General features: G+C 55.5%; 3 protein-coding genes and 1 long non-coding RNA gene across 4 annotated transcripts; 1 reads left to right on the forward strand and 3 right to left on the reverse strand.

The window, feature by feature from the left end:
* Positions 1 to 8,302: 8,302 nt before the first annotated feature.
* On the reverse strand, positions 8,303 to 10,893 carry LOC117841376 (uncharacterized). Its single transcript, XM_034721730.2, has 3 exons — positions 10,456 to 10,893; positions 8,995 to 10,352; positions 8,303 to 8,521 (listed from the first exon to the last, which is right to left on the reverse strand). The coding sequence occupies exons 2-3, from the start codon at positions 10,344 to 10,346 to the stop codon at positions 8,500 to 8,502; spliced, it is 1,374 nt and encodes a 457-aa protein (XP_034577621.1). The 5' UTR covers positions 10,347 to 10,352; positions 10,456 to 10,893; the 3' UTR covers positions 8,303 to 8,499.
* Positions 10,585 to 14,248, reverse strand: LOC117841269 (uncharacterized). The gene is made up of 2 exons (XM_034721710.2): positions 13,323 to 14,248; positions 10,585 to 11,767 (listed from the first exon to the last, which is right to left on the reverse strand). Exons 1-2 carry the CDS (start codon positions 13,848 to 13,850, stop codon positions 10,916 to 10,918), a joined length of 1,380 nt encoding a protein of 459 aa, XP_034577601.1. The 5' UTR covers positions 13,851 to 14,248; the 3' UTR covers positions 10,585 to 10,915.
* Positions 14,249 to 16,579: 2,331 nt separating this feature from the next.
* On the reverse strand, positions 16,580 to 21,055 carry LOC117843990 (uncharacterized). The gene is made up of 2 exons (XM_034724781.2): positions 19,980 to 21,055; positions 16,580 to 17,750 (listed from the first exon to the last, which is right to left on the reverse strand). Exons 1-2 carry the CDS (start codon positions 20,484 to 20,486, stop codon positions 16,902 to 16,904), a joined length of 1,356 nt encoding a protein of 451 aa, XP_034580672.1. The 5' UTR covers positions 20,487 to 21,055; the 3' UTR covers positions 16,580 to 16,901.
* A 938-nt stretch (positions 21,056 to 21,993) lies between these two features.
* On the forward strand, positions 21,994 to 23,223 carry LOC117863605 (uncharacterized). The gene is made up of 3 exons (XR_004642267.2): positions 21,994 to 22,301; positions 22,597 to 22,760; positions 22,879 to 23,223. It is a non-coding gene; the product is annotated as an uncharacterized lncRNA (long non-coding RNA).
* Positions 23,224 to 23,404: the final 181 nt, after the last annotated feature.

Here is a 23,404-nt window from a genome sequence, read left to right on the forward strand (position 1 = left end):
GGGATATGTTCTAGCCAGGCTCGCGTGGAGTCTGCCAGAAAAAGGGGTAGGTTGCGGATGATAAACAGGTCATCGTCCGCCCCGCCAGCTTGGCATGCAAGCCGGTAATCGCTGAGCCATACTCCAGGGTTTGTCTCCCCCGAGTATTTGGCTACACTCGTGGGTTGCCTGAAGCGCGGCGGAAAGGGCGCATTTAGGATGCGCGCGGAGAAGGCCCGAGGCCCAGCCGCTCCGGGGCTCGGGCTGCGGTCTTCCCCGCTGTCGTAGCGCCCGCCACGGTGAACGTGGTAGCCTCGATCCGCCCCATCTTCCCTGCCCGCGCGGGAGCGTCTCCGCGCGTTCAGGGTGTCGCGGGCGTCGCGGACGAGACCAACGCGCTGGTGGACGGATCGAGCCTCGCCTACCGCGGGTGGCGGGGTTCGTCGGGCGGACGCGGCCTGATTCGCCCCCGGAGGGGGTTGGTGGACACTCTCCCCCCGCCGTTCCGGGGGCGTGCCCTGGGTCGCCCGGCTGGCGTTCTGCCCGCGTCGCTGAGACGCTGAACTTTCCGCCTGCTGGACGGCAGCGCACTCGAGCAGGTTGCGCATCTCTTGGCGTGCCCGTCGCTCCTCGGGCGTCGCTGGCTCGGGGAGCTGTCGGAGCAACACCGCCGCGGCGGCGACGTTTTGGCTAGCGCGGGCAAAGAGCGGCGGACGCTCTCCGTCCGCACAGATGCGTTCCTGGACGTCGCGCGCCCGTTGTCGCGCTCCCCCCTCGTGGTGGGGGTGCTCTACCTCTTGGCGAGCACCCGCGCGCGCTTCTGGTTGCTGAGAGCACTCTGGGGCCCTGGGTAGGGCTCCAGTTGTTGCTGCGGCGCGCGAGGGGGGAACCCGTTGTCTCCCCTCGGCACCATCGCCGTTGGACCCCTCGGAGTGTGCGTCGACCACAAGGCACTCGCGCGAGGGGTGGGGACTCCCGCTGCTGGAACCGGCGTCAGAGATCGTCCTTGCCGCACCTACGGGCTCGTTGCTTGCAGGCGACGTGGTCAAGGTCCGCGCTAGGAGGCGTCCGAAAGCCCTCGTGGTGTTGCGCAGCCCGAAGGGCTGTTCCTCTGGCGAGGTCCTTCTGGTAGGCGACCGGCCGCTCGCCGCCGTCCTGGCCGCGGGGCCGAGGGCTGCAGGACGAGCGGGCAAGACGAGGACAGGGATCAGCTCGATCCCTTCCCCGGTGGCCAGGAAGTCCAGGCTCCCGAAACGGATCAGAGAGCCCGGAGCAAAGCTGCTATCGTGATTGGCCATCTGAGGCTGGAGATGCACGCGCAAAGGTCCCCTACCTGGCGCGCCAACTATCGTTGTCAAGATCAGCGGATCAAGACTTAGACTAGTAAATTTCTTTTATGCGCGTAAGCCTCAGGTGGTTGCGCGGGAGACACGGATTTAGACTGGTTCGGGCAAAGGAAGCCCTACGTCCAGTATCGAGGATGCTCGTGTTGCCCACGCGGGGTTCTGTAGTAGGGGGTTACAGATCACCGAGAGAGGGACTGATCCCAAGTCTCTTTGGTGCTCACGCTCTCAGGAAGAGTTGTTGTGTGCTATGGCTTGTGGGAGAAGAAGCCGATCCCCTCTCCGGCCTCGGGTTCCTCCTTTTATATCGCAAGGGGGTGGCCGGAGTTACAGTTGGGATCGGGTAAAAAGGACTGTAAAGAATCAGGCGTAGAATGGTAAAAGGTACGGCAGGAAGGAGGAGCAAGATCCTAGGCGTCCGATGCCTCTGCCAGCCCTTGACGAGTGTTGGCGCGCATGCCGGAGGAGGAGGTCACCGTGCGCCAAGTGTTGTTGCTCCCTGCATATAGCTACTTCGATGCTCGTAGGTGCCAGATCATGATGAGGGCGTTCCGTCGTTTCCCCGGCGTCTGTTAGGGAGGACGGTGGATGCCGCTGCTCAGGCGATGGCTGTTGAGAGGGAGAGCGTCACATCCGCGCTGCTGGGTGCGCGGGACCCGAGGGTGTGTGGGGCCCGAGGACAGGCCGCTCTCTCCTTTGCTCCGGTCGGCGCAGACCATGAGTACCCTGCGACGAATGGGAGCCGGCCGCTGGCACTGTAGCCTGCACAGGGCGGTCGTGCACGGGTACTTGCGCTGGGTTGCGTGAGGGGCGCGGTCGCCCTACCCTCCGCCAGATCTGCGGCGCATTTATGGCGAGGCCGACGGGGGGACCCACAGGATTTTGTCTGTCTTGCCCATGTGGACCGCATCCGAGGGGGATCCCGGCCCCGGAGGCCCCAGCGCGCCCGACCCCTTCGCTTGGGGTCGGACGAGGCGGAACTCCGTGGTGAGGGGTCGGGCGTCCCCGACCCTGGGGTCGCGGTCGGGCGAGGCGGAAACCTTGCGGAGGGGGGTCGGGCGTTTCCTGATCCTGGTGCCTTGGTCGGGCGAGGCGGAGCTTTGATTACGCTGAGGTAGGCCCGGGCCTCCGTGTCTGCTTCTTTAAATGGTGTTTTAGGGGATCGTTAATATTTCTCCCCAACACATTGCGCGCCCTTCGTTGGTTGCACTGCTCGGAGGTTTCACCGTGAGGGGCGTCAGCGGTAGATTCATCTTCAGAGATGTTGTCGACTTGTGCTAATCACCTGGGGGTTCTGTACTGGCTAGTACCCGGGTTGTTGTTCTGAGTAATAACAAGTATCTCTCTGTCCGGGTAGTAGCTTCCGGAGCCTGATGTTGCGATCTCTGTGTAACTTTCCTCGCGGTTGAGCGGAACGCCTTCTTGATATGGTAGGTTGTCTATATGAGCGACAAGGCGCGAGTCGTAGTCACGGTCAAGAAGAGACGGTCGCAATCCCGGCCAGTGGACGAATCTGCCTTGTGATGTCGAAGTTATTACCAACCCTTGGGTTGGACCAGATAATGGTATCTCTGAGGACGAGTCAGAGTCGACGTCTTCGTCATGCCCGAGTTCGACTCGGGTTCGAGCAGGAAAACCTTGGTGGACTTTGCTTGCGTTGCGGAGTCCGTGCGGGACCGCTTTCAAGTCGAAACCGACTTGGATGCTGACTGGGATCGACGAGTCCAAAACGAGTCTGACCCTGAGTTCTGGGGTCGGCTGAGCCCGACCCTTTGTGTGTGAAACTCCGCCTCGCCCGACCCTGAGTCCCGAGGTTGGATGCGCCCGGCCCCTTGAGGGTGGAACTCTGCCTCGCCCGACCCTGAGTCCTGGGGTCGAGTGCGCCCGACCCCTGAGCGGAGGGTTGGAGTAGTCCGGGGCGAAGTTGAATCCGACGCGTAGTTGAACTCGAACTCATCGACTTTGAAATCTTGGTTTTTTCTGGTCAGATTTTCTAGTTTCTTCTCCTGAGCGTCGATGATCTGGCGCCGGAACGATCCCGAGCCTTCGGCGACGCAAAGTCAGGATCCAAAAATGAAGGTGGCGCTGGCTTCGATGAAGAAGACGGGCCTGATGATGACCTTTGCCATTGAGTTCGCGCTGAGAAACTCGACGAGTCCCCCTACCTGGCGCGCCAGTTGTCGGTGTTTTAGATCAGCAACCCGCCTATAGGGTACCCTAGGTGGTCTTTTATGCGGTAAGGGTTGTCGAGAATCAAGGAATCAATGGTGACGCCAGGAACACGATTTAGACAGGTTCGGGCCGCTAGATCGCGTAATACCCTACGTCCTGTATGTTGGTTTGTATTGAGATGATGTCTGTCTGTTCGGGTCTGTTTGAGGGGGGTCCCTGCTCGGCCTTATATATATGGGAGGGCAGGGTTACAAGTCTGAGTTCTAGTCGGGTACTATTACAGAGTTCTACTCGGTAACAGCCCAAGTAGTTTTCCATAAACATACTTGACTAGTCCGAGAAGGATACGCCTATCCTTGTTCTGATCTTGTCCGAGTACGTCCCTTGGTGGGCTGTCCAAGGCCTACTCATGGACCTGGGGTGTATGCCCGACAACCTACCTATCTAAATTCTACCTAACAATCTAATTCTAATTTATCTATCTAACTATTTTATCTACCAATTTTACCTTCTTTATCTATCTAGTTAACTATAACTCTTCTTAGAGTTTTACCTCACTAGTGCACACCGGCGGCAAGGGGTGGGGGCGGGCACCGAGTGGGGGTCGGGCGACCTCCGGCCGTGGAGGGCGTGGGTGCCGGGCCGTGGGCCACCGGTGGGGGCGGCCGTGGGCGCCCAGGCTGGGGGCGGGCGGCCTCCGGACGGACGGGGCGGCTCCGGGCGCCGGGCGGGGGCGGGCGCCCTTCGGGCAGACGCGGGCGCGGGGCGGCCACGGGGGCCCGGGCGGGGGGCGCCGAGCCAGGCGGCTCCGGGCGCCGGCGGCCTTCGGCGGCGTGGGGCGGGTAGCCTTCGGCGTCGCGGGGCGGGCGGCCTCCGGACGGCCATGCAAGGGGCGGCTCCAGGCGGGCGGGCACCGGACGGGGGCGGGCGCGGCCGCGGGGGCCCGCACGGGGGGCGCCGGGCAGGGCGGCTTCGGCCGCCGAGCGGCCTTTGGCCGGGCGCGGGCGCGGGGCGGCTCCGAGCGACCAGGCACGCAGCTTCGGGCGGGCGGGGGCGGCCGGCAGCGGCGGCGGTGGACTCCGAGGGCGGCGGCGGTCTCCAAGGGTGGCGGCGCGATTTGAAAAGATTGGGAATGGAAACGGACACGCAAAAGGAAGGAGACCCGATGATGTGGTAAAAGGCTTGGCGCCAGCCTCCCTGGCGCCAAGCCTTGGCGCCAAGGTCCCGCCCGCCACGTGGGCACGCATAGCGGGGACCTTGGCGCCATGGAGGCTGGCGCCAAGATGTTATCGCTTGGCGCCAGCCATCCTGGCGCCAAGCTAAGGGTCCATTTTTAGAATTGGTTTCGCCAAGAGCCTATTTGTGAAATTTTTTCGCGAAAAGGACCAAAATAAAAAAAAGTCGGGTTCAAGCTACTAGAAAGCTGATCCAACAACGTTTTAGTTCAGTTCGTGCGCCATACATCGTAGCTTCCAAGAAATCCAACGCCGGTTCAGAGTTTTGGTAGTGCGACACCATCGCGGTCTCCTTCGTCGGCCGGACAGCGGTACGCCGGCCGGACGTGCTCCGCCATGAACGATGAATGAAATGAGAACTTTCTTGGCCAATGGCGTCGCAGAGCTCCGGCCGTCACTCGGACCGGCTCCACCGCGGGCGTCATGCCCGGCCCATGGGCCCGCTCAGCGACGCGCTCAGCAGCGACGCCATGGGCACGCCGCGTCTGGGCGCCGAGCACGCAGAACGGAAACTTGAACTTGCGCTAGCTCCCGGGCGGGGACGGCCGCCTCCCTGAGCTGCGCACGCAAGGCCACCATGAAGTTGAACCATTGGGGACGAGCTGGGTGGTCCAGAAGCCGTCGAGGCGTTTGCTGATGATCCAGGTCTGACGCCGCCGTCCAGCGCGGCCTCATGGCCGCCGTGCACGCCTGGAACACGAGGGGCTTCTGCCGCGCGCCTCGTTCGGCAGTGGGAACGCCGTCCGTCGATAGAGCCGCCTCCGCCGAGCGCGCATTGTGCAAGGGCTAAAGGAACTCGCGCTCGGAGGTGCCGTGGACGCGTACCTGCTTGTAGCAGCTGCGGAGGTGCCCCGGGGGTTCCCTTCAACGATCCCGGCGGCGACGTCCCAGTCCTGGGGGGTGGACGGTAAATGAAATACCGTCCACCCCCTTAGACTCTCCTGGTCGTCGGATCTGCCTCGTGCGGCATAGATCGGCCTGGTTAGTTGTAGCAGGCGGCGACTAAGTCTCCACGGTACCTCCTCGCGCGCTGCGCTGCCGTCCGCCTCGTCCATCCAGTGAGGCGTGGCGCCGCCCGGAGGAACATGGAGGAAGCACCGCCGGCTCCAGAGCTTCTCGTCGGCAACGTACGGCTCCTACGCGGTTCGTCGCCATGCCCATGAGCAGGCGCTCGATCGTTGCCCGAATGCCCGTGCGCGGCCGTCGAACCAGTCCATATGCGCGAGCGGCGGCGACGGAGCGCGAGCTGCCCCTAGCGCGTTCTGCGCCGGCGCCGGAGTCCAACCGTGCGGCGGCGCCGGCGTCGAGCCGGAACACGCCCGCCGTGCACCACCCTGCCGGGCCCCTCGCCGAGGATCCAGGTCGTTGTTTTGGGGCGCAGACAATGTCACTGTCAGTGTCATGCCTTAGGGAAGGACATGGATCATGGATGGATAGAGACGTCATGTCATGCAATGCAACCTAGGACGGCGAGGGAAGAAGTGGGGTTGCTTCACGGGGAGAAAGCAGCCGCTGGGACCTGGTACTCGTTTCGGTTGGGCTGCTGGCAGATGAGCAGCAATGGCCACAAGCCAGCTCCCTCAATTGTCCTTTCCGGAGATCGATCGATCCATCATTCCCAATCAAGTCCAAACCTAGAACGCTGATCGAAGAATGATTTTTGCTCAGTTGGTGTGCCACCACCATGCATCCACCGTGCATCGTACTCCTTCCGTTTCAAATTATGGCACCGAATGGATATACTATGAAAATATATTTAATGAAGAAACTAATGGTACTTATTTGGTATCATGAATATTAAGTATTTTATTGTATAAATTTGGTCAAATATGAGATGCTTTGACTTTCCATAAAAATTAGAACGACTTGTAATTTGGAACGGAGGGAGTAGCTTCCAAGAAACCCAAATGCGCCTACTGTGCTCTGCTCGCAACCAAGTACCCAAACCATGCTTTTGACAATGACGGCACAAACAGAGTAGTGATACCTGCAGGCAGGACTCGAAAATTCAGTCAGGCGTCAATGTTTTCAGGAAAAAAAAAAGGATCAATCGATCGAGGAGGCGTAAACTGAGCAGAAAGGAAGCAAGATGTTGGTGCGACGGGGGCAACAGCCAACATTTAAAAGGATCACAAAAGACCGATGTGATGCCTCATCTAATATATGATTAGGTGCCGACCAAGACCAACACTAACCATCCACCCTATAATTTCTTGCAAACAAGCATTATACTTGAGATATGTGTTACTATTACCACACAAAGCAAAACTGCTTGTTGGTAGGTTCACACGTGAAAATTTGCAAACTTTTGAACTCACCCAAGCAAGACTTGTTGGCATGTTCACTGTCTTCTAACACATCAGAAAAGTAAAAAAATTCAAAAAATCGATGATGCTCATGTATATACGTGCTTCTCAAAAAACTCTCCCACGACCATAAAAAAACTGTCACGTATGCATGTAAAATTCATACGTATGCTTCTCTATCCAAAGTTGTGCTAATCCATCCCTCGCTTAGTGGCCCGGGTAAAGGACGAGGTAATCACGTGGGTAGCGGCAGGTGCTAAGTACCTGGAGCGGTTTCTTGACTCCGCAAGGCGTAGTTGAGTGTATATAGGGGTGTCTGTTCCTTTTATTTCTTCAGACCGCTAGCTAAGCTTGCAGTGTACAGCATGTAAAGTTTCCTATCTTGTTTCGCCTCTCGGCATTCTTCTTTATTAATAAAGCAGCAGATCTCCTGCCGGCTCGTTTCAAAAAAAAAAAGCTGTGCTAAGTGCTAACTGTACAAGTTTTGTACTGAAGAATATCTCAAGTATGCATGTATTATGTATATGCCACTACCCCAATTGCTTCAGCTTTTCTCTGATTGCCCCCTGGTTTTTTATCCTGTCAAACTACCTCTGGCTAACACTAAGAGGGGGCAAGAGAGACGGTCCCAACTCTCCTATGGACTCAAGGTTGGTTAGTCCTGTCACCGTCCGACAACAGACTACGCCGAGCCGCCGGAGGTAGTCGCCTTCGCCGCCGGTGTCCGAGCTCTGAGCCTGATCTGGCAAATCTCGGCGGGGCTTGGCGCGTCCTAGCGCTCGATCCGCACCCTGAACGCCTCCATCTCTGCGACGCACTCCCTGGCTCCCATCCTCGCCACCCTCCTCCTCTCCTTGGCGGCGCCGGCGGCCGCGTCGAAGACCGCCTCCCACCCGTCCTCCCACGGGCCGGAGGCGTCGCAGAGCTCCACGTCCATCCCGTTCCGGTGCTCGGTCCAGCTCCACCCGTACTCCAGCGCGTCGACGCTCCTCGCCGCGCACCCAGAGCGGCACGCTGGGCCGGCAGTGGCGCCGCTGAGCGGGCCGGGGCTCGCCAGCGACGCCACGGGGACGCCGTACCCGGCCACGGGCGGGAACACGTAGACGCGGTCGCTGAGGACGCAGAACGGGAGGAGGCGCTCGCGGCCCGCGACGCCAGCCACGTCGAGCTGCGCGCGGAAGGCCGCCTCGGAGTTGAGGCCGCGGTACCCCCATACAGAACACACGACGAACTTGTTTTTGACGACCATACAGAGCACACGATAGACTTGATACAACTAACTTATCCGTTCATAGAGCATGAAAGTAAAGACCATAAGATATATAGATGCTTCCTAGGCCACAACACAAAATAGCTCCTTCAGTTTTGTTGACGAGAGATCAGGACAGAAGCCTTTCTTCAGTTTTGACCATTTAGAAGAAAGCACGACAAGTAGGATGAAGTACTATTGGCAGCCGTGACTCATTATTCCATATCCTTCCTCTTCCTGCAATAAATAAATAAATAAAAATGAACTAGATGGAAGATGTTCAAATTAAACTTGCTTCTGTACTGCGACCAAGAGAAGGATTAGCAATGCACAGCCGAAGTAAGTTGTTTACTTAGGAAAGAATTGCAAACAAACAGACAACATTGAAGGTTAAATGGTAGTATACTTGACTTCCAATTAACTGCTAGTAATTTCCAACAGCATATAAAAGAAGGCATATATATATTGGCAGGCAGCTCTTATGTTCCAATCATAAGCTTCAAGGCTCAAATGTTTAGTAGGCTGCAGGCTACGCTAGTATTCTGCAGGTTGGAGAAAGAGGCTACACTACAACATATGAGATGCCAACAATGCAAGATTGAAGCCATGGACACAAACTTTTGCAGCAATATTCAAATATGGAACCGGCCGGCAGAATCAAAATCTATTGAGTTATTTATAAAAGGGCATGCAGCAGCAATATCACATACCTTGATAAATAGCAGAACCTGGGGAACTCACAAGCAGGGAAGGGCAATGGAGAGGGAGCCAAGCACTTTGATATGACGAAGTCAATGTCGACGTCGGGTTGACAGCACTTATCGCCGCGGCGAAGGATCTCATTCCCATTCATATACAGATAACATGACACCACGGTCTTGGTGCTCATGTCAATGGAGAGCACCGACATCTTCTCGTAGGCTAAACCAAAAAACTCAATGAAAAGGAAGTGCACCACATGCGGCCTGTCAATGTCAACTTGAGGGTGCATGGGGATGCCGCGTTGGTAGCAGTCAGGGAGGTCACCGGAGGTGACAGTGTAGTCCTCCTTCCACGCCATGCTGCCGCCTGCTAACACGAGGGTGTGGCAGGTGATGGTGAAGCCAGTGCCGGGTTTGAGCGCTTCATAGTAAAGGCCATCATCGCGGGCGACCTTGACAAACTTGAGCAAACGGCCGTGGTCGACGACGGACATGCCAGCGATGGTGCCGCACATGGTTATTTTCCGGGTTCTGGTAAGAGAGGGCTTGTCCTCAGGGAACCAGAGGAAGGAGACGGTAGGGGCGAGCACTTTATCGGACACGTCGCAGAAGAGGATGCCTCGTTTGTAGTCGATCCAGCACAGCCATCGTTGGAAGGGGATGATGGCGGTGTTCTGCCACTGGGAGAGTTTCCAGAGATCATCAGCAGAGGGGTTGAGGATTGGCACACGCATGGACTCCCAATTGCCGCCAAGCTGATCGGAGGAGCGCAGCAAGCAGATGTCAGCGAAGGCCTTGATGCGGCTGCGGCCAATGGTGGGTACGCAAAGATTGAGCTGTGCCACCACGAACTCCTCTTTGTCTCCGCACCATAGGCCCAAGGAATGCATATTCAGCAGGCGGGGAGTAGCACTGGAAGATCGACGACGAGGTAGGCGGTGATCGCGGCGGGAATAATCAAACTTGGTGTCGGTACAATGGGGGAGCAATCTAAGCGAGGATGATGAGGAAGGGTTGTTCTCGTCGGCTCTGAAGATGAAGAAGTTGTGAATTGCAGGTTGATCAGACATCGGGGAGATGACGACGAGCAGGGCAAGATGGCGGTGGGTCTTCAGCATGGTTAAGGGCCTCGCCTTGCGGGGACCCGGGACGCCCGGCAGCTGCGCGTAGAGGCGGGAGATGAGCGGGGGCTCGGCGAGGGAGAAGGCGATGCGGAAGTCGGCGCCCCAGGAGGTGGTGCCGGACGCCCTGATGGGCGCATGGGTCTCGTCCGGGAAGGACTCGTCGTCGTCCCTGCGGAAGACGTAGGGCTCCAGAAGCACCCAGTTGGGGAACCCCCCGGCGGCGGCGGCGGCGGACATGGCGACCTTGAGACAGCAGCAGATCGGGAAATTAAATTAGATGATCGGCGGACATGGCGACCTCTGTGAGGATAGATCGGGGGATTTGTAAGGTGATGAGGTGCCTTACCGACGAAGACGCTGGAGACCCGCGACCGGCAAGGAGAGGCGGCGGCGGAGGCGGCGAGAGGTCAGGTGTGCGGGAGCGGCGAAGCGGCGGCTTCCTCCTATGTATCTATCGGTCGGTTACCCACCTATCGAAAGAAATCGAATGGGCCAAATTCGTTTACTGGTGGCCCAAATTGTTGACCCATGCACAACATGTCGCATGCCGCTGATGATGGGCTACTTATTTGTGTACGAGGTTGTATGCAGTTTGGGCCATTGGACTAGGAGTGGGCCACCCACCGAGCCAGCATCCCGTGTGGCTTGTGAGCCGAGGCGCTGGTACCCTGCTGATAGCCACGGTCATTTACTGAACCCGTCCATATGCGCGAGCTAGCGGCGCGACGGAGCACGAGCTGCGCGGTCGCCTGTCACCGTCCGTATGGACTCAAGGTTGGTTAGTCCTGTCACCGTGCGACAACAGACTACGCCGAGCCGCCGGAGGTAGTCGCCTTCGCCGCCGGTGTCCGGGCTCTGAGCCCGATCCGGCAAATCTCGGCGGGGCTTGGCGCGTCCCAGCGCTCGGTCCGCGCCCTGAACGCCTCCATCTCCGCGACGCACTCCCTGGCTCCCATCCTCGCCACCCTCCTCCTCTCCTTGGCGGCGCCGGCGCCGGCGGTCGCGTCGAAGACCGCCTCCCACCCGTCCTCCCACGGGCCGGAGGCGTCGCAGATCTCCACGTCCGTCCCGTTCCGGTGCTTGATCCAGCTCCACCCGCTCTCCAGCGCGTCGACGCTCCTCGCCGCGCACCCGGCGCGGCACGCCGGGCGGCACGGCCGGCACTTGGCGCCGCTGAGTGGGCCGGGGCTCGCCAGCGACGCCACGGGGACGCCGTACCCGGCCACGGGCGGGAACGCGTAGACACGGTCGCTGAGCACGCAGAACGGGAGGCGGCGCTCGCGCCCCACGACGCCGGCCACAACGAGCTGCGCGCGGAAGGCCGCCTCGGAGTTGAGGTTGCGGTACCCCGCGGCGGCGAGGCGGGGGAGCATGGAGAGGCGGGAGAGCGCGGCCTCCGTGGCATGCCGGCCGCCGAAGCCCAAGCGGTCGTTGAGGCCGCCGAAGCGGGAGCCCTCCGGGACGGCGTAGTAGTGGGCGTCGTCGTTTGCGGTGGTGGCGTTGGCGGCGGGGAGGAGGTCGGCGAGGTGGAGCGGCGCGGACCAGAAGCCGTCGACGCGGGTGCGGAGGACGGCGGCGTAGGTGAAGTTGCCGCGGGACTCGCGGTCGCGGATGAGGTCCAGGCAGCCCTCCACCAGCCGGAAGTACTGCAGCAAGCCCTGCACCATTTTTGCAGCGACTCATCAGCTGATGAACCGAATGCTTGTTTGTGTAAAAGCAGGAGCAGTAATAATCCAGATGCATGCATGGTTCAGGCAAGTGAAAAAAGAAATGCAAAGTAATCACGGTTAAACAGCGAGAGAAGTGGCGGGTCTAGGATTTGTAATCTGGCCTTAAAAGATTCATGAATTGATCATCGAAATTCATGTGTGTAACCAACTAAATATGTATAGTTTTCTTTTTTAAAAAAACAAAAAGAAGAAGAAGAAGTGAGATGTACTCAACAGTAGTCCACTTTGTTTTGCAGAATTTTGTTTGGAATTGGATTGGATGCTTTGTGTTTGCTTCCTTTTTATTCATTGAGCTTTTCCCTTGAGCATGAAGACGCACTGCTCGAATTTAGCAACTACTTTAATCTGGAGAGACGGACTAAAAAAGCATCTATTCTGAGTGGTAGTACTACGTTGTATCGGCTTTCTTGCACTGGGGACACTGCAAGCAGAGAAGCATCTTCTGTAGGATTGTCAGCTTTCACGTGCGGATCGTACCGGGGCAGGAATCTGATCATAAAGCAGGCAAATTCCACAAAATCCTATCGGGACCTGACTGATTCCTACGAAATTTTAACAAAAAGAAGAAAAGGACGTTGAAAGGAGTACCGTGTAGCTGCTGCCTCTGCACCTGCAATGCCGTGTGCTCGTTGTTCTGCACGTAGCATTTTGACACGGACCGTCTTGACTGGGAATGGGCGGCTGGCGTGTACACCGTAGCAGGCCGGGCAGGACAGGACACGGCGACATTTTCGGATTTTGACGTCTCACCACATAGAGTAGAGCTAGCTAGGTCTTGTTTAGTTCTAAAATTGGAAGTGCCAAAATTACTGTGCCAGCACTGTAGCATACTGCAGCGTTTCGTTTGTATTTGTGAATTATTGTCCAAATATTGACTAATTAGGTTCAAAAGATTCGTCTCGCAAAGTACAACAAAACTGTGCAATTAGTTTTTAATTTCATCTACATTTAGTACTCCATGCATGTACCGCAAGTTTGATGTGATGGGAAATCTTCTTTTTGCATAGTGTTAAAGTTGGGAATTGGGGGTGAAGTAAAAAGGGCCTATTTAGGTCAGGTCGACCGACCTAAGTACTTGCGTAGTCGCATCCAAGAACGATCGAAATCGAAATGGCGCCGTCGTCGTCGTCGGCTCCGATCCTCGTCAGCAGCCATCATCTTCTTCTTCAGTTCCCGGCGAGGGACGACGTCACCTACCTGGCCTGCCGCTTTCAAGCTCCAACCTAGCTAGATTGCTCGAGAAGCTGTGTGCGTGCGTGTGTTAATCTTCAATCTCTTGTACCAAAAGGGCAACTAAGCTTTCATCTGATGAGACTATGAGAGGTAGTTTTCCCTTTTGAGCAGGCACAGCCTAGTCGGCACCTCCTTTTTAATCGATCCCTTTTGTGATCTTTAGCAGCTGCCGTAAATAAAGCACGCGCCAACCGTGATGCATCTACCCATACTGCCGCGGCGGTTGATGGTAGGGCGATGGCAAACTGACCTGGATGCCGTTGGGCGAGTTGGCGGCGGTGAGCACCTGCGCGCGGTCCGGCGTCTCCTCGACGTGCTCGGGGCGGAACACGCGCACGGTGGCGAGGTTGACCGTGGCGGGGGCGGCGCGCGCGAGGAGGGAGAGCTTGTAGGCGTCGGCGTCCAGCGGGCTGTGCAGGAACACGTCCACCGCGGCGGCGGAGGCGCCCGATTGGTTCTGGTGGAGTACGTGGCGCGCGATGGAGGGGCCGGTGAGCTCGAACCGGCGCGCGCCGCCGACGAGGCACACGGCGACCCGGGGAGCGGGCGGGGATGAGGGGGGTCTGGAGGCGACGACGGTGGTGCGGGGGCGAGGCAGGGTTGAAGCAGGCACGGCGGCGAGGAGGAGCTGGAGGCGGAGCGTGGAGGGGAAGGAGAGCGCGGCGGCGAGGAAGAGGAGGAGCGGCGCCAGCACGGCGGCCAGGCGGCGGCCGCGGCGGGAGGGGAGGAGGCCGGGCGACGGCGGCGCGTCCGCGGCGGCCTTGCCCGGCTGCTTCATGGCCGACACGACACGACACGCTAAGCAGGACGTACGTGGTCGGCGGGCACGCTGCTTGCTAGCGCGCGGCTAGGCTACTACGCCACACGGTGATCACCGAGCAGTTGCCGCGCGCTCTCATGGCGTGCGTGCGTGGTGGCGAGGGAGGAAGGAGAGGTAGGGGAGAGGTTACGATGGATGGGGACGCCGACGTGGGGGGTGGTGGACTGGGCCGGCGGGTGGTGCCGCGCGCGTTGTCCCGGCTGCTGCCGTTGCCGTGGCGGTTGCGAGCGAGGGAGGTCTCGTTTCACTCTTGGAGGGAAGAGGGGGATGGTGCCTTGATGAGGGGGGTCGAGGGGATGGATGACTTGGCCCAATCCCATATTCCCATCCCCAGCCGGGCTTTGCCACGACTCGTAACCATCCTCGGTCGCTAAACCTGTTCTCTCCCATGGTCATGGACGTCCCAACAAGTATACGTGTGCGTCTCGTACTGCTTTGATCTCACGAGCATCACGCCTTGGTAAAACTCTGCGATTTTTAGCATGCTTGCTTTTACGGAGTATGTCTATTTCTGTTTCAGGCAACTTTGTTCTTTTCTTTTTTTAAGAAAAAAAAGACATTTACTCGGCACCAGCGGTGAAGCTTTGGTCTGACCATGACCGAGGCGCAAGCTTTGAGGTCGTGTTGTGCACTCCATCTACCAAACTCTAAACGGAACATGGTTTTTTTTTTCGTCGGTAGCTGTGAAGCGTTTAGTCAGACGTCAGAGCTCCACGCCTCCACCAAGATAATGTTTCACAACTACAAGAAATAAAAAAAAATGTTGGTCTCATCTCCCCTGCTCGGCTGCCGCAAACCCAACCCAAGTAGGATACGAATTCCATTAGTCAATAGTAATTGGTTGCATGGAAAGTTCCAAGATTACCACTGGTTTCGGAGACAGCCCATGAATGCAAAGCATGCATGCTCTGAACAAGTCAGCCATGCAACATCTTGGACGCCCACGTAGCTGTTAATTCTTTTCTTTTAAGCACCGGCGAACAGTTGGTTGAAGGGATCTTTGGGATAACGTAATGAACACATTGCATAGTACAGTATACAGTAGTATACATGCAATGTATAGGGGGAGGAGTATGTACGCGCGTCGTGCGTTGTTCATGCTCGTGCACGAAACAAAGATCAACTCCAGGCTCCATATCGCTTGTTAATTGGTTGATTCCAGCGAGGTGATCTGCAACTACTTGCAGATGATTTGTACAGTAATGTAATGGACCGGTGCATGATCGACTTCACATCGCTTTGTTATTTTTTCCGACCTCTTATTTGTTTCTTCTGAACTTTTTACACAACCCAACTTGTTAATTTCTTCCACGGCGATGACGATCCCTCTTCTTAATATTTCTGGAAGCTGGTCTATCTGTCATCATGATATAATCTTTTTTTTATGATCGATGACGGACCACCTCGTGGCCCAAATCACAAGGACCGGCTAGCTCCCGGGCGGGGGACGGTCGCCTCCCTGAGCTGCGCACGGAAGGCCACCACGAAGTTGAACCATTGGGGACGAGCTGGGTGGTCCAGTAGCCGTCGAGGCATGTGCTGATGATCCAGGTCCGCGCCGCCGTCCAGCGCGGCCTCATGGCCGCCGTGCAGGCCCGGAACACGAGCGGCTCCTGCCGCGCGCCCGTCCGGCAACGGGAACGCCGTCCGTTGATAGCGCCGCCGCCGCCGAGCGCGTATTGTGCAAGGGCTCCAGGAACTCGCGCTCGGAAGTTCCCGTCGACGATCCCAGCAGCGCTTAGACTCTCCTGGTCGTTGGATCTGCCTCGTGCGGTCTAGATCGGCCTGAGTAGTTGCAGCAGGCGGCGACTAAGTCTCCACGGTACGTCTTCGCGCGCTGTGCCGCCGTCCGCCTTGTGCCCTTGTCGATGCGCTGCGCCGGGCTCCATCTCCATCCAGATCCAGCGAGGCGTCGCGCCGCCCGGCCAGGAACACGAAGGCATCGCCGTGCCGGCTGCAGAGCTTCTCGTTGCCAGCATACGGCTCCTACGCGTTCGCCGCCATGGAACGCTTAGATCGATCCATCATCCCCAATCCAATCTAGTCCAACCTAGAACGCTGATCGAAGAATGGTTTTTTGTTCAGTTGGTGTGCCACCATGCGTCGTAGCTTCCAAGAAACCCAGCGCCTGCTGTGCTCACTACCAAGTACCCAAACCATGCTTTTGACAGTGACGGCACAAAAGAGAGTAGTACTACCTGCAGGCAGGGCTCGCAAAATCAGTCAGGCGTCAATGTTTTCAGGAAAAAAAGAAGAAGAAGAAAGGATCGACCAATCGAGGAGGCGTAAACTGAGCAGAAAGGAAGCTAGATGGGGACGCATGTCAGATCGAACGAGATGAGATCAATGTTGGTGTGATGGGGCAACAGCCAGCAGCTGAACTGCCGCCCTTTTCTTCCCTCCATCCATGTCCAAAAGAATGTGCATCCATTGGCAGCAACCTAGGTACAGCAAAGACCGATGTGATGCCTCATCTGATATATGATTATGTGCCGACCAAGACCAACACTGACCACCCACCCTTTAATTTCTTGCAAACAGGCATGATAAATTGACATGTTACTGCCAGTCTATCACACAAAAGCAAAACTGCTTGTTGGTAGGTTCACACGTGAATTTTTGCAAACTTTTGAACTCGCCAAAGCAAGACTTGTTGGCATGTTCACTGTGTTCCAACTCAGAAAATATAAAAAATTCAACACATGATGATGGTCACGTATGCATGTGCCACTGCATTCTCTATCCATATCAGATACAAACTCTAGTGCTAACTGTACAAATTTTGTACAGAAGAATATCTCAAGTATGCATGTATTATGTATATGTATATATATATGCCTCTATCCCAATTGATCCAGCTTTTCTCTGATTGCCCCCTGGTTTTTTATCCTGTCAAACTACCTCTGGCTAACACTAAGAGGGGGCAAACTGAAAAGAGAGCCAACTGTCACGGTCCCAACTCTCCTATGGACTCAAGGTTGGTTAGTCCTGTCACCGTCCGACAACAGACTACGCCGAGCCGCCGGAGGTAGTCGCCTTCGCCGCCGGTGTCCGGGCTCTGAGCCCGATCCGGCAAATCTCGGCGGGGCTTGGCGCGTCCCAGCGCTCGGTCCGTGCCCTGAACGCCTCCATCTCCGCGACGCACTCCCTGGCTCCCATCCTCGCCACCCTCCTCCTCTCCTTGGCGGCACCGGTGCCGGCGGCCGCGTCGAAGACCGCCTCCCACCCATCCTCCCACGGGCCAGAGGCGTCGCAGAGCTCCACGTCCGTCCCGTTCCGGTGCTCGGTCCAGCTCCACCCGCTATCCAGCGCGTCGATGCTCCGCGCGACGCACTCGCCGCGGCACGCCGGGCGGCACGGCCTGCACTTTGCACCGCTGAGCGGCCCCGGGCTCGCCAGCGACGCCACGGGGACGCCGTACCCGGCCACGGGCGGGAATGCGTAGACGCGGTCGCTGAGCACGCAGAACGGGAGGCGGCGCTCGCGGCCCGAGACGCCGGCGACGTCGAGCTGCGCGCGGAACGCGGCCTCGGAGTTGAGGCCATGGTACCCCGCAGCGGCAAGGCGGGGGAGCATGGAGAGGCGGGAGAGCGCGGCCTCCGTGGCGCGCCGCCCGCCGAAGCCCAGCCGGTCGTTGAGGCCGCCGAAGCGGGAGCCCTCCGGGACGGCGTAGTGGGAATCGTCGTTTGCGGTGGTGTTGGCGGCGGCGGGGAGGAGGTCGGCGAGGCGGAGCGGCGCGGACCAGAAGCCGTCGACGCGGGTGCGGAGGACGGCGGCGTAGGTGAAGTTGCCGCGGGACTCGCGGTCGCGGATGAGGTCCAGGCAGCCCTCCACCAGCCGGAAGTACTGCAGCAAGCCCTGCACCGAAAAAATGCATCAGCTGATGTACTGAATGCTTTGTGTAGAACAGTTAACAGGAGCAGTAATAATCCAGATGCAATGCATGCATGGCTCAGCCAAGTCAAAGCACGCTCAAAGTTCATCCCGGTTGAACAACGACAAGTGTCGAATCTAGCTAGGACTTGTAAGATTCATGAATTGATCATCGAAAATTCATGTATACAACTAAATATAGAGTTTTCTAAAAAAAGAAGAAGAAGTGAGTTGTTGAGCTTTCCCTTGAGCATAAAGACACTCGAATCAAGGCCTAATTTAGCAACTTGTTTGGACTTTGGAGAGACAGACTAAAGCATCTATTCTGAGTGGTAGTACTACGTCGTATCGGCTTTGTTGCAGTGCAGGGGCAGGGAATTGGATAGCCAGGTGCTGCTGCTTTAGTTCTCCATGACTCGGACTTTGCAAGCAGAAGCATCTTCTCTAGGTATTCCTGAATTATTTTCAGCTTTCACGTGCTCATATGCTTTAATTTGTTCCCCAAGGACGTACCCGGGCAGAAATCTGATCACAAAGCAGGTAAAAATTCCACAAAATCGTATTGGGACCTGATTGACTCCTACGAACTCTTAAGAAAAAGAAGAAAAGGACACGGCGACATTTTTGAACTTTGACGTCGTCAGCCGTAGACCTAGTAGAGCTAGCTATATTTGGCTCAGATCGACCGACCTATCGCCCGCCGGTGATGACACTTGGTCAGACACGTCGCCGTTCGATCGATTTAGAGTGATTAGCTAGGCTTCCTACAATGCTTGCGTAGTCGCATCCAAGAAGCTATTACTACATTAATTACACGGACTAAAACCAAACAAGTAAAGCAGCAGACAAACGATCGAAATGGCGCCCATCGTCGTCGGCTCCCATCCTCGTCTGCAGCCCAGCCATCTCTTTCTCCTTCAATTTAATTCCTGACCTGCCGCTTTCGGGTTACCAAGCTCGAATCTACTCCCTTCGTCCCAAATTGATTTTTCTAGGTACGTTACTTTTCGCTACGTATCCAGACATACCATATAACTAGGTGGATATCTGAAAAATCCAAAACGAATAATAATTCGAGATGGAGGGAGTAGATTGCTGCGCGCGATGCGTGCGTGTGGTTAATTTCTGTACCAAACGGGCACGGCTAGCTCGCTCGATCCATCCACCAATCAGCAGCTAAGCTTTCATCTGAGCGGTAGTTTTCCCCTTTTTAAGCAGGCAGAGCCTAGTCGATCGGCCTCTCCTTTTTAATCGATCTCTTTGCGATCTTTAGCAACTAGTATCGTAAATAAAGCACGCGCCAACCGTGAGGCATCTACCGATTATTTTCTGTGGGTGGTGGTTGTTGATGATAGGCAGGCAGGCAGGCAGGCTCCATGGACATGACCACAACTCAGGGCCACCCCTCCCTCTCTTCCTATTCGATTCCAACAGCGACGGCGGCACCACCCTCTAACACGCCACGTTGACTTCAGTTTTTATTTTTTTTTATAAAAAAATAGTATATACTATTGTAAAAAAAGCAAAGAAAATTATGTTAATTTTGACTCTTACTAGTATTGTGTAAGAAAAGAAAACTACGCTGCCAGCCAGAGGGAGAGGACGACGACAGGGCCCACGTCAGGTCGGTCAGCGGTTATTACTAGATTAATCTTGGGGTTCCATGCTTAATTACCCAAATCAAAGCATGCTGCAGCGGTTTACTGTAGCTTATTATCTACATGAGGAAGAACAGTTGAGAACCGACCCGGATCCACGGATTAGAGATAAGAAACTGTAGGCCTCGCGAGATTCATCGTCGTCTATCCCAAGCAACCAATGGATCGGCTAACCAATTAACATCGCCATCTGCTATCTAATTAAGGGGTGAGTTAAATACCCCCAAAGTAGCAGCACAAAACGAAAACGATCAATGCCAAATTCCCAAGGGAATCTAAATCTAGCTACTAGCTATCGTGAAACCGGAACAGATTTTTTTTTAAAATAAAGATCATTAACCAAGGAAGAAGAAAAGCATGCACCACCTGACCAGCAAGATCGCAGCAGGACGAAAAGCATAATGATCTTTCAGATGCACGAGCATGTCGAAGAAGCAAGCAATGGCACGATGTAGTAATCTAATCTAATCTGATCTCAGCGTTCATGGTGATGCACGCAATCAGCAGGCACGGCAAGGCATGCGAGCGAGGCGAGGGACAAGGAGCTTATACTGACCTGGATGCCGTTGGGCGAGTTGGCGGCGGTGAGCACCTGCGCGCGGTCGGCCGTCTCCTCGACGTGCTCCGGGCGGAACACGCGCACGGCGGCGAGGTTGACCGTGGCGGCGGCGGCGCGCGCGAGGAGGGAGAGCTTGTAGGCGTCGCCGTCCAGCGGGCTGTGCAGGAACACGTCGACTGCGGCGGCGCCGGGTCGGGTGAGGTTGCCGCCGAGGACGTGGCGCGCGATGGAGGGGCCGGTGAGCTCGAACCGGCGCGCGCCGCCGACGAGGCACACGGCGACCCGGGGCGCGGGCGGGGAGGAAAGAGTGCTCTGGCGAGGCAGGGTCGGCGGCAGGGCGGCGAGGAGGAGCGGGAGGCGGAGCGTGGAGGGGAAGGAGAGCGCGGCGGCGAGGAAGAGGAGGAGCGGCGCCAGCACGGCGGCCAGGCGGCGGCGGCGCGAGGGGAGGAGGCCCGACGGCGGCGGCGGCGGCGCGTCCGCGGTGGCCTTGCCCGGCTGCTTCATGGCCGCGCGCTAACTCCTGGACGAAGTTTGGTGCCGGTTGCGCGGGAGGGAGGGAGGGAGGGAGGTTTCTTGGACGGAGGGAGGGATGCGTTGGTGGAGGGAAGACTTGGCGTGAGCCATGCCATGTGCTGCGATGCAATGCAATGTTTGGTGCATGCCTTGCCTTGTCACGACTCGTAAAAATTTTACCTAGTAGAAAGTGGCGTCTTGTTTGGAAGCAGGCAACAATTTGTTGAAAGCTGACCAAGGCGCAAGTTTTGAGGACGATCGTGCTGTGCACTCCATCTACCTAGCTCGAATATAATGGAACTTTTTTTGTTTCGCTCAGTAGTTGTGAAGCGTATGGGTCAGGCGTCAGAACCCCCACCAAGAAAATGTTTCGAAACTAGAAGGAAAAAAAAATGTTCCATTAAGGGCTGTGGGTCATCGATCTCCCCAGCTCGGCTGCCGCGTTGTGCATGTGAAATGCATGTGCAGGTTTCAGCTCATCTGGGATGAGTAACCATACTATAATCTGATGGAAGCGAAGTCTTTTGACTCAACCCCAAGTAGGATAGGAGTTGTTTATCAGTAATCAAATTGCATGCTTCCATGGAAACTTCTGGCCGGTTATTCGCAGCCGCGCGCCACTGGTTTCGGTCTTTCGGTTCAGACAGCCCATGAATGCAAGCAAGCTCTGAACAAGTCAGCCATACATATGCTCCATGTAGCTGTTACTCAGCTAGGATTTTTAGTCTGGACTAAAATTCATATCACATTAAATATTCGAAGGCTAATTAGGAAGACTAAAGATGAGCTAATTATAAAACTATTTACACAGATGGAGGCTAATTCACGAGATGAATCTATTAAGCCTAATTAATCCATCATTACACATTATCAAATCATGGACTAATTAGGCTTAATAGATTCGTCTCGCAAATTAGTCTCCATCTGTGCAATTGGTTTTGTAATTAGTCTATTCGTCTCGCAAATTAGTCTCCATCTGTGCAATTGGTTTTGTAATTAGTCTATGTTTAATACTCCTAATTAATATCTAAATATTTGATGTGATAGGAATTTTAGGAGGGATTAAAGAAACAAACACCCGCTCAACGAAGGCATCTTTGGGATAACGTAAAATACACAGAGTGTTTGTAGACTATTGTTAGGGGTAGGAGATTGACACTGGCTTCCTACGTACTCAGTAATGTAATGGAGCGGTGCATGATCGACGACTCACATGTGCCAGCTAAGTACGTACCCTAATCACATTCTCTCCGGTGTCATGATTATAAAATTTTTTTTGATCTTTCTCCTTTTGGAAGCTGATCTCTGCCTTTTTTCTGTTTTTTTACGGGAGCAACATTTTTGTTTATGATGGTAATAAAATGTTGCTCAGGTAAAAAGAAAAACAGAAAAAGCATGGCACAAATCACAGGGGCCGGCCCATTCTGTCTAGCTACACCCGGTCGGTGGTTTGCACTGAGGAAAGCATGGCCCAATAAAAGGAGCCCAAGTTCCAAAATTACTCTTTCTAGCGCACGCACAGTAGCTCTGATTTGATCCGTCCCCTAATAATTAATTCCCTTTGCCTCCCGGGCGCAACCCCGCCGCCGGCGCGTCGCATCATCCTCTTCCGCCGCTCTTCGGCAGCCCAACCATGGCAGGCGGAAGCAGCCACGGGCTCCATCCATCCATCCATTCGCTGGGCGGTTGATGCCGTTGTCTGATGGAGCTATTAGCATCGCCAACTACGACATCCCTGGCCTCGTTGGCATGTTGTCTCCCTTTCGTCATCTCTCGGTTAAGGAACAGATGGAAATCGTAAGAAAGGTTCGTTCCTTCGTTCGATTGCTTCTCTTTTCCTGTCTAGATTGTTATGTATGGTCCTTTCGGATTATAAGCTTTGGTTTATCCGATCTGATTTCGAACCAGTACTTGCTGCAAACTAGGTAAATATGTTTCACGAGGATGAAACTCCTCTCATTTCGTGAAGCTCCAGCCCTCTCTTCTCGTAAAGATCATGCCACGTCAGCAAAATTGCTGATGTGACATAAAAATTAATTGCTGTACTCATTTTTCCTTGCAATAAAATACACTAACATACACTCCTGCAATATGTATTCAGAATCCGGAATCATTCAGGAAGTTCCCAAGCAAGAAGAGGGCGAGGAGGAAGAGGATGAAGAGTATGACGATGAGGTCGACGAGGTTGGTGAGGATGAAGATGAGGATGATGAGGTGGATGAAGTTGAGGAGGAAGACAAGGGGGAAGATGAGGAGACACTGAAGGTAAAAGCAGAAAAATACTAGAGCTAGTGCTGACAGAAGTTATTTGGTCGCATTTGATTTGCTCCGTGATTTTAACTAGTTCTTCTGACCAAGCTTTAAAACTCCAATTGTTGTTCAGATGATGGTCGATGACAATAAACTGGCAACTGATGTACAGCGTCAAGTCCCTAATGAAGGCGAACGAGAGTGCAAGAAGCCAGCAGGATTAGATGTTACGGCAGGCGTGCAGTATGCAGGTCGTGGCAAGGTCTGCAGGTTCAGGCATGACAGGATGGTATCTAGTTTGTTACAAGTTTGTTTAGAGTTTGGCAATGGGAAGACTAGTTAGTTCGGATAGTTGTTTGGTTTACCAGAGGGCTTGTTCGTGGACTTATTACATGATGAAGGGCAAAGGCATTGGCCTACATGTGTAAAGGCTATTGTAACTGGAACGGCAAGCAATAGATTGAATCTTTCTTCCCAATCTTCTGCTGGAGCCATGGAAGCTTTTCTTTAAGATCCTACCCCTGACCATCAGAACACATTGATATGAATTTGATTCTGTAATTTTTTTTTCAAGAATTGCAGATCTCTGCTCATTTAGCACGCATAAAAAGAGGCTTGCAACTCTGAACAAGCGCACCAAAGGTCCAGACCCTGCTTGA

Source organism: Setaria viridis, chromosome 1 (genome assembly GCF_005286985.2).
Source record: "Setaria viridis chromosome 1, Setaria_viridis_v4.0, whole genome shotgun sequence".
Taxonomy (NCBI): domain Eukaryota; kingdom Viridiplantae; phylum Streptophyta; class Magnoliopsida; order Poales; family Poaceae; genus Setaria; species Setaria viridis.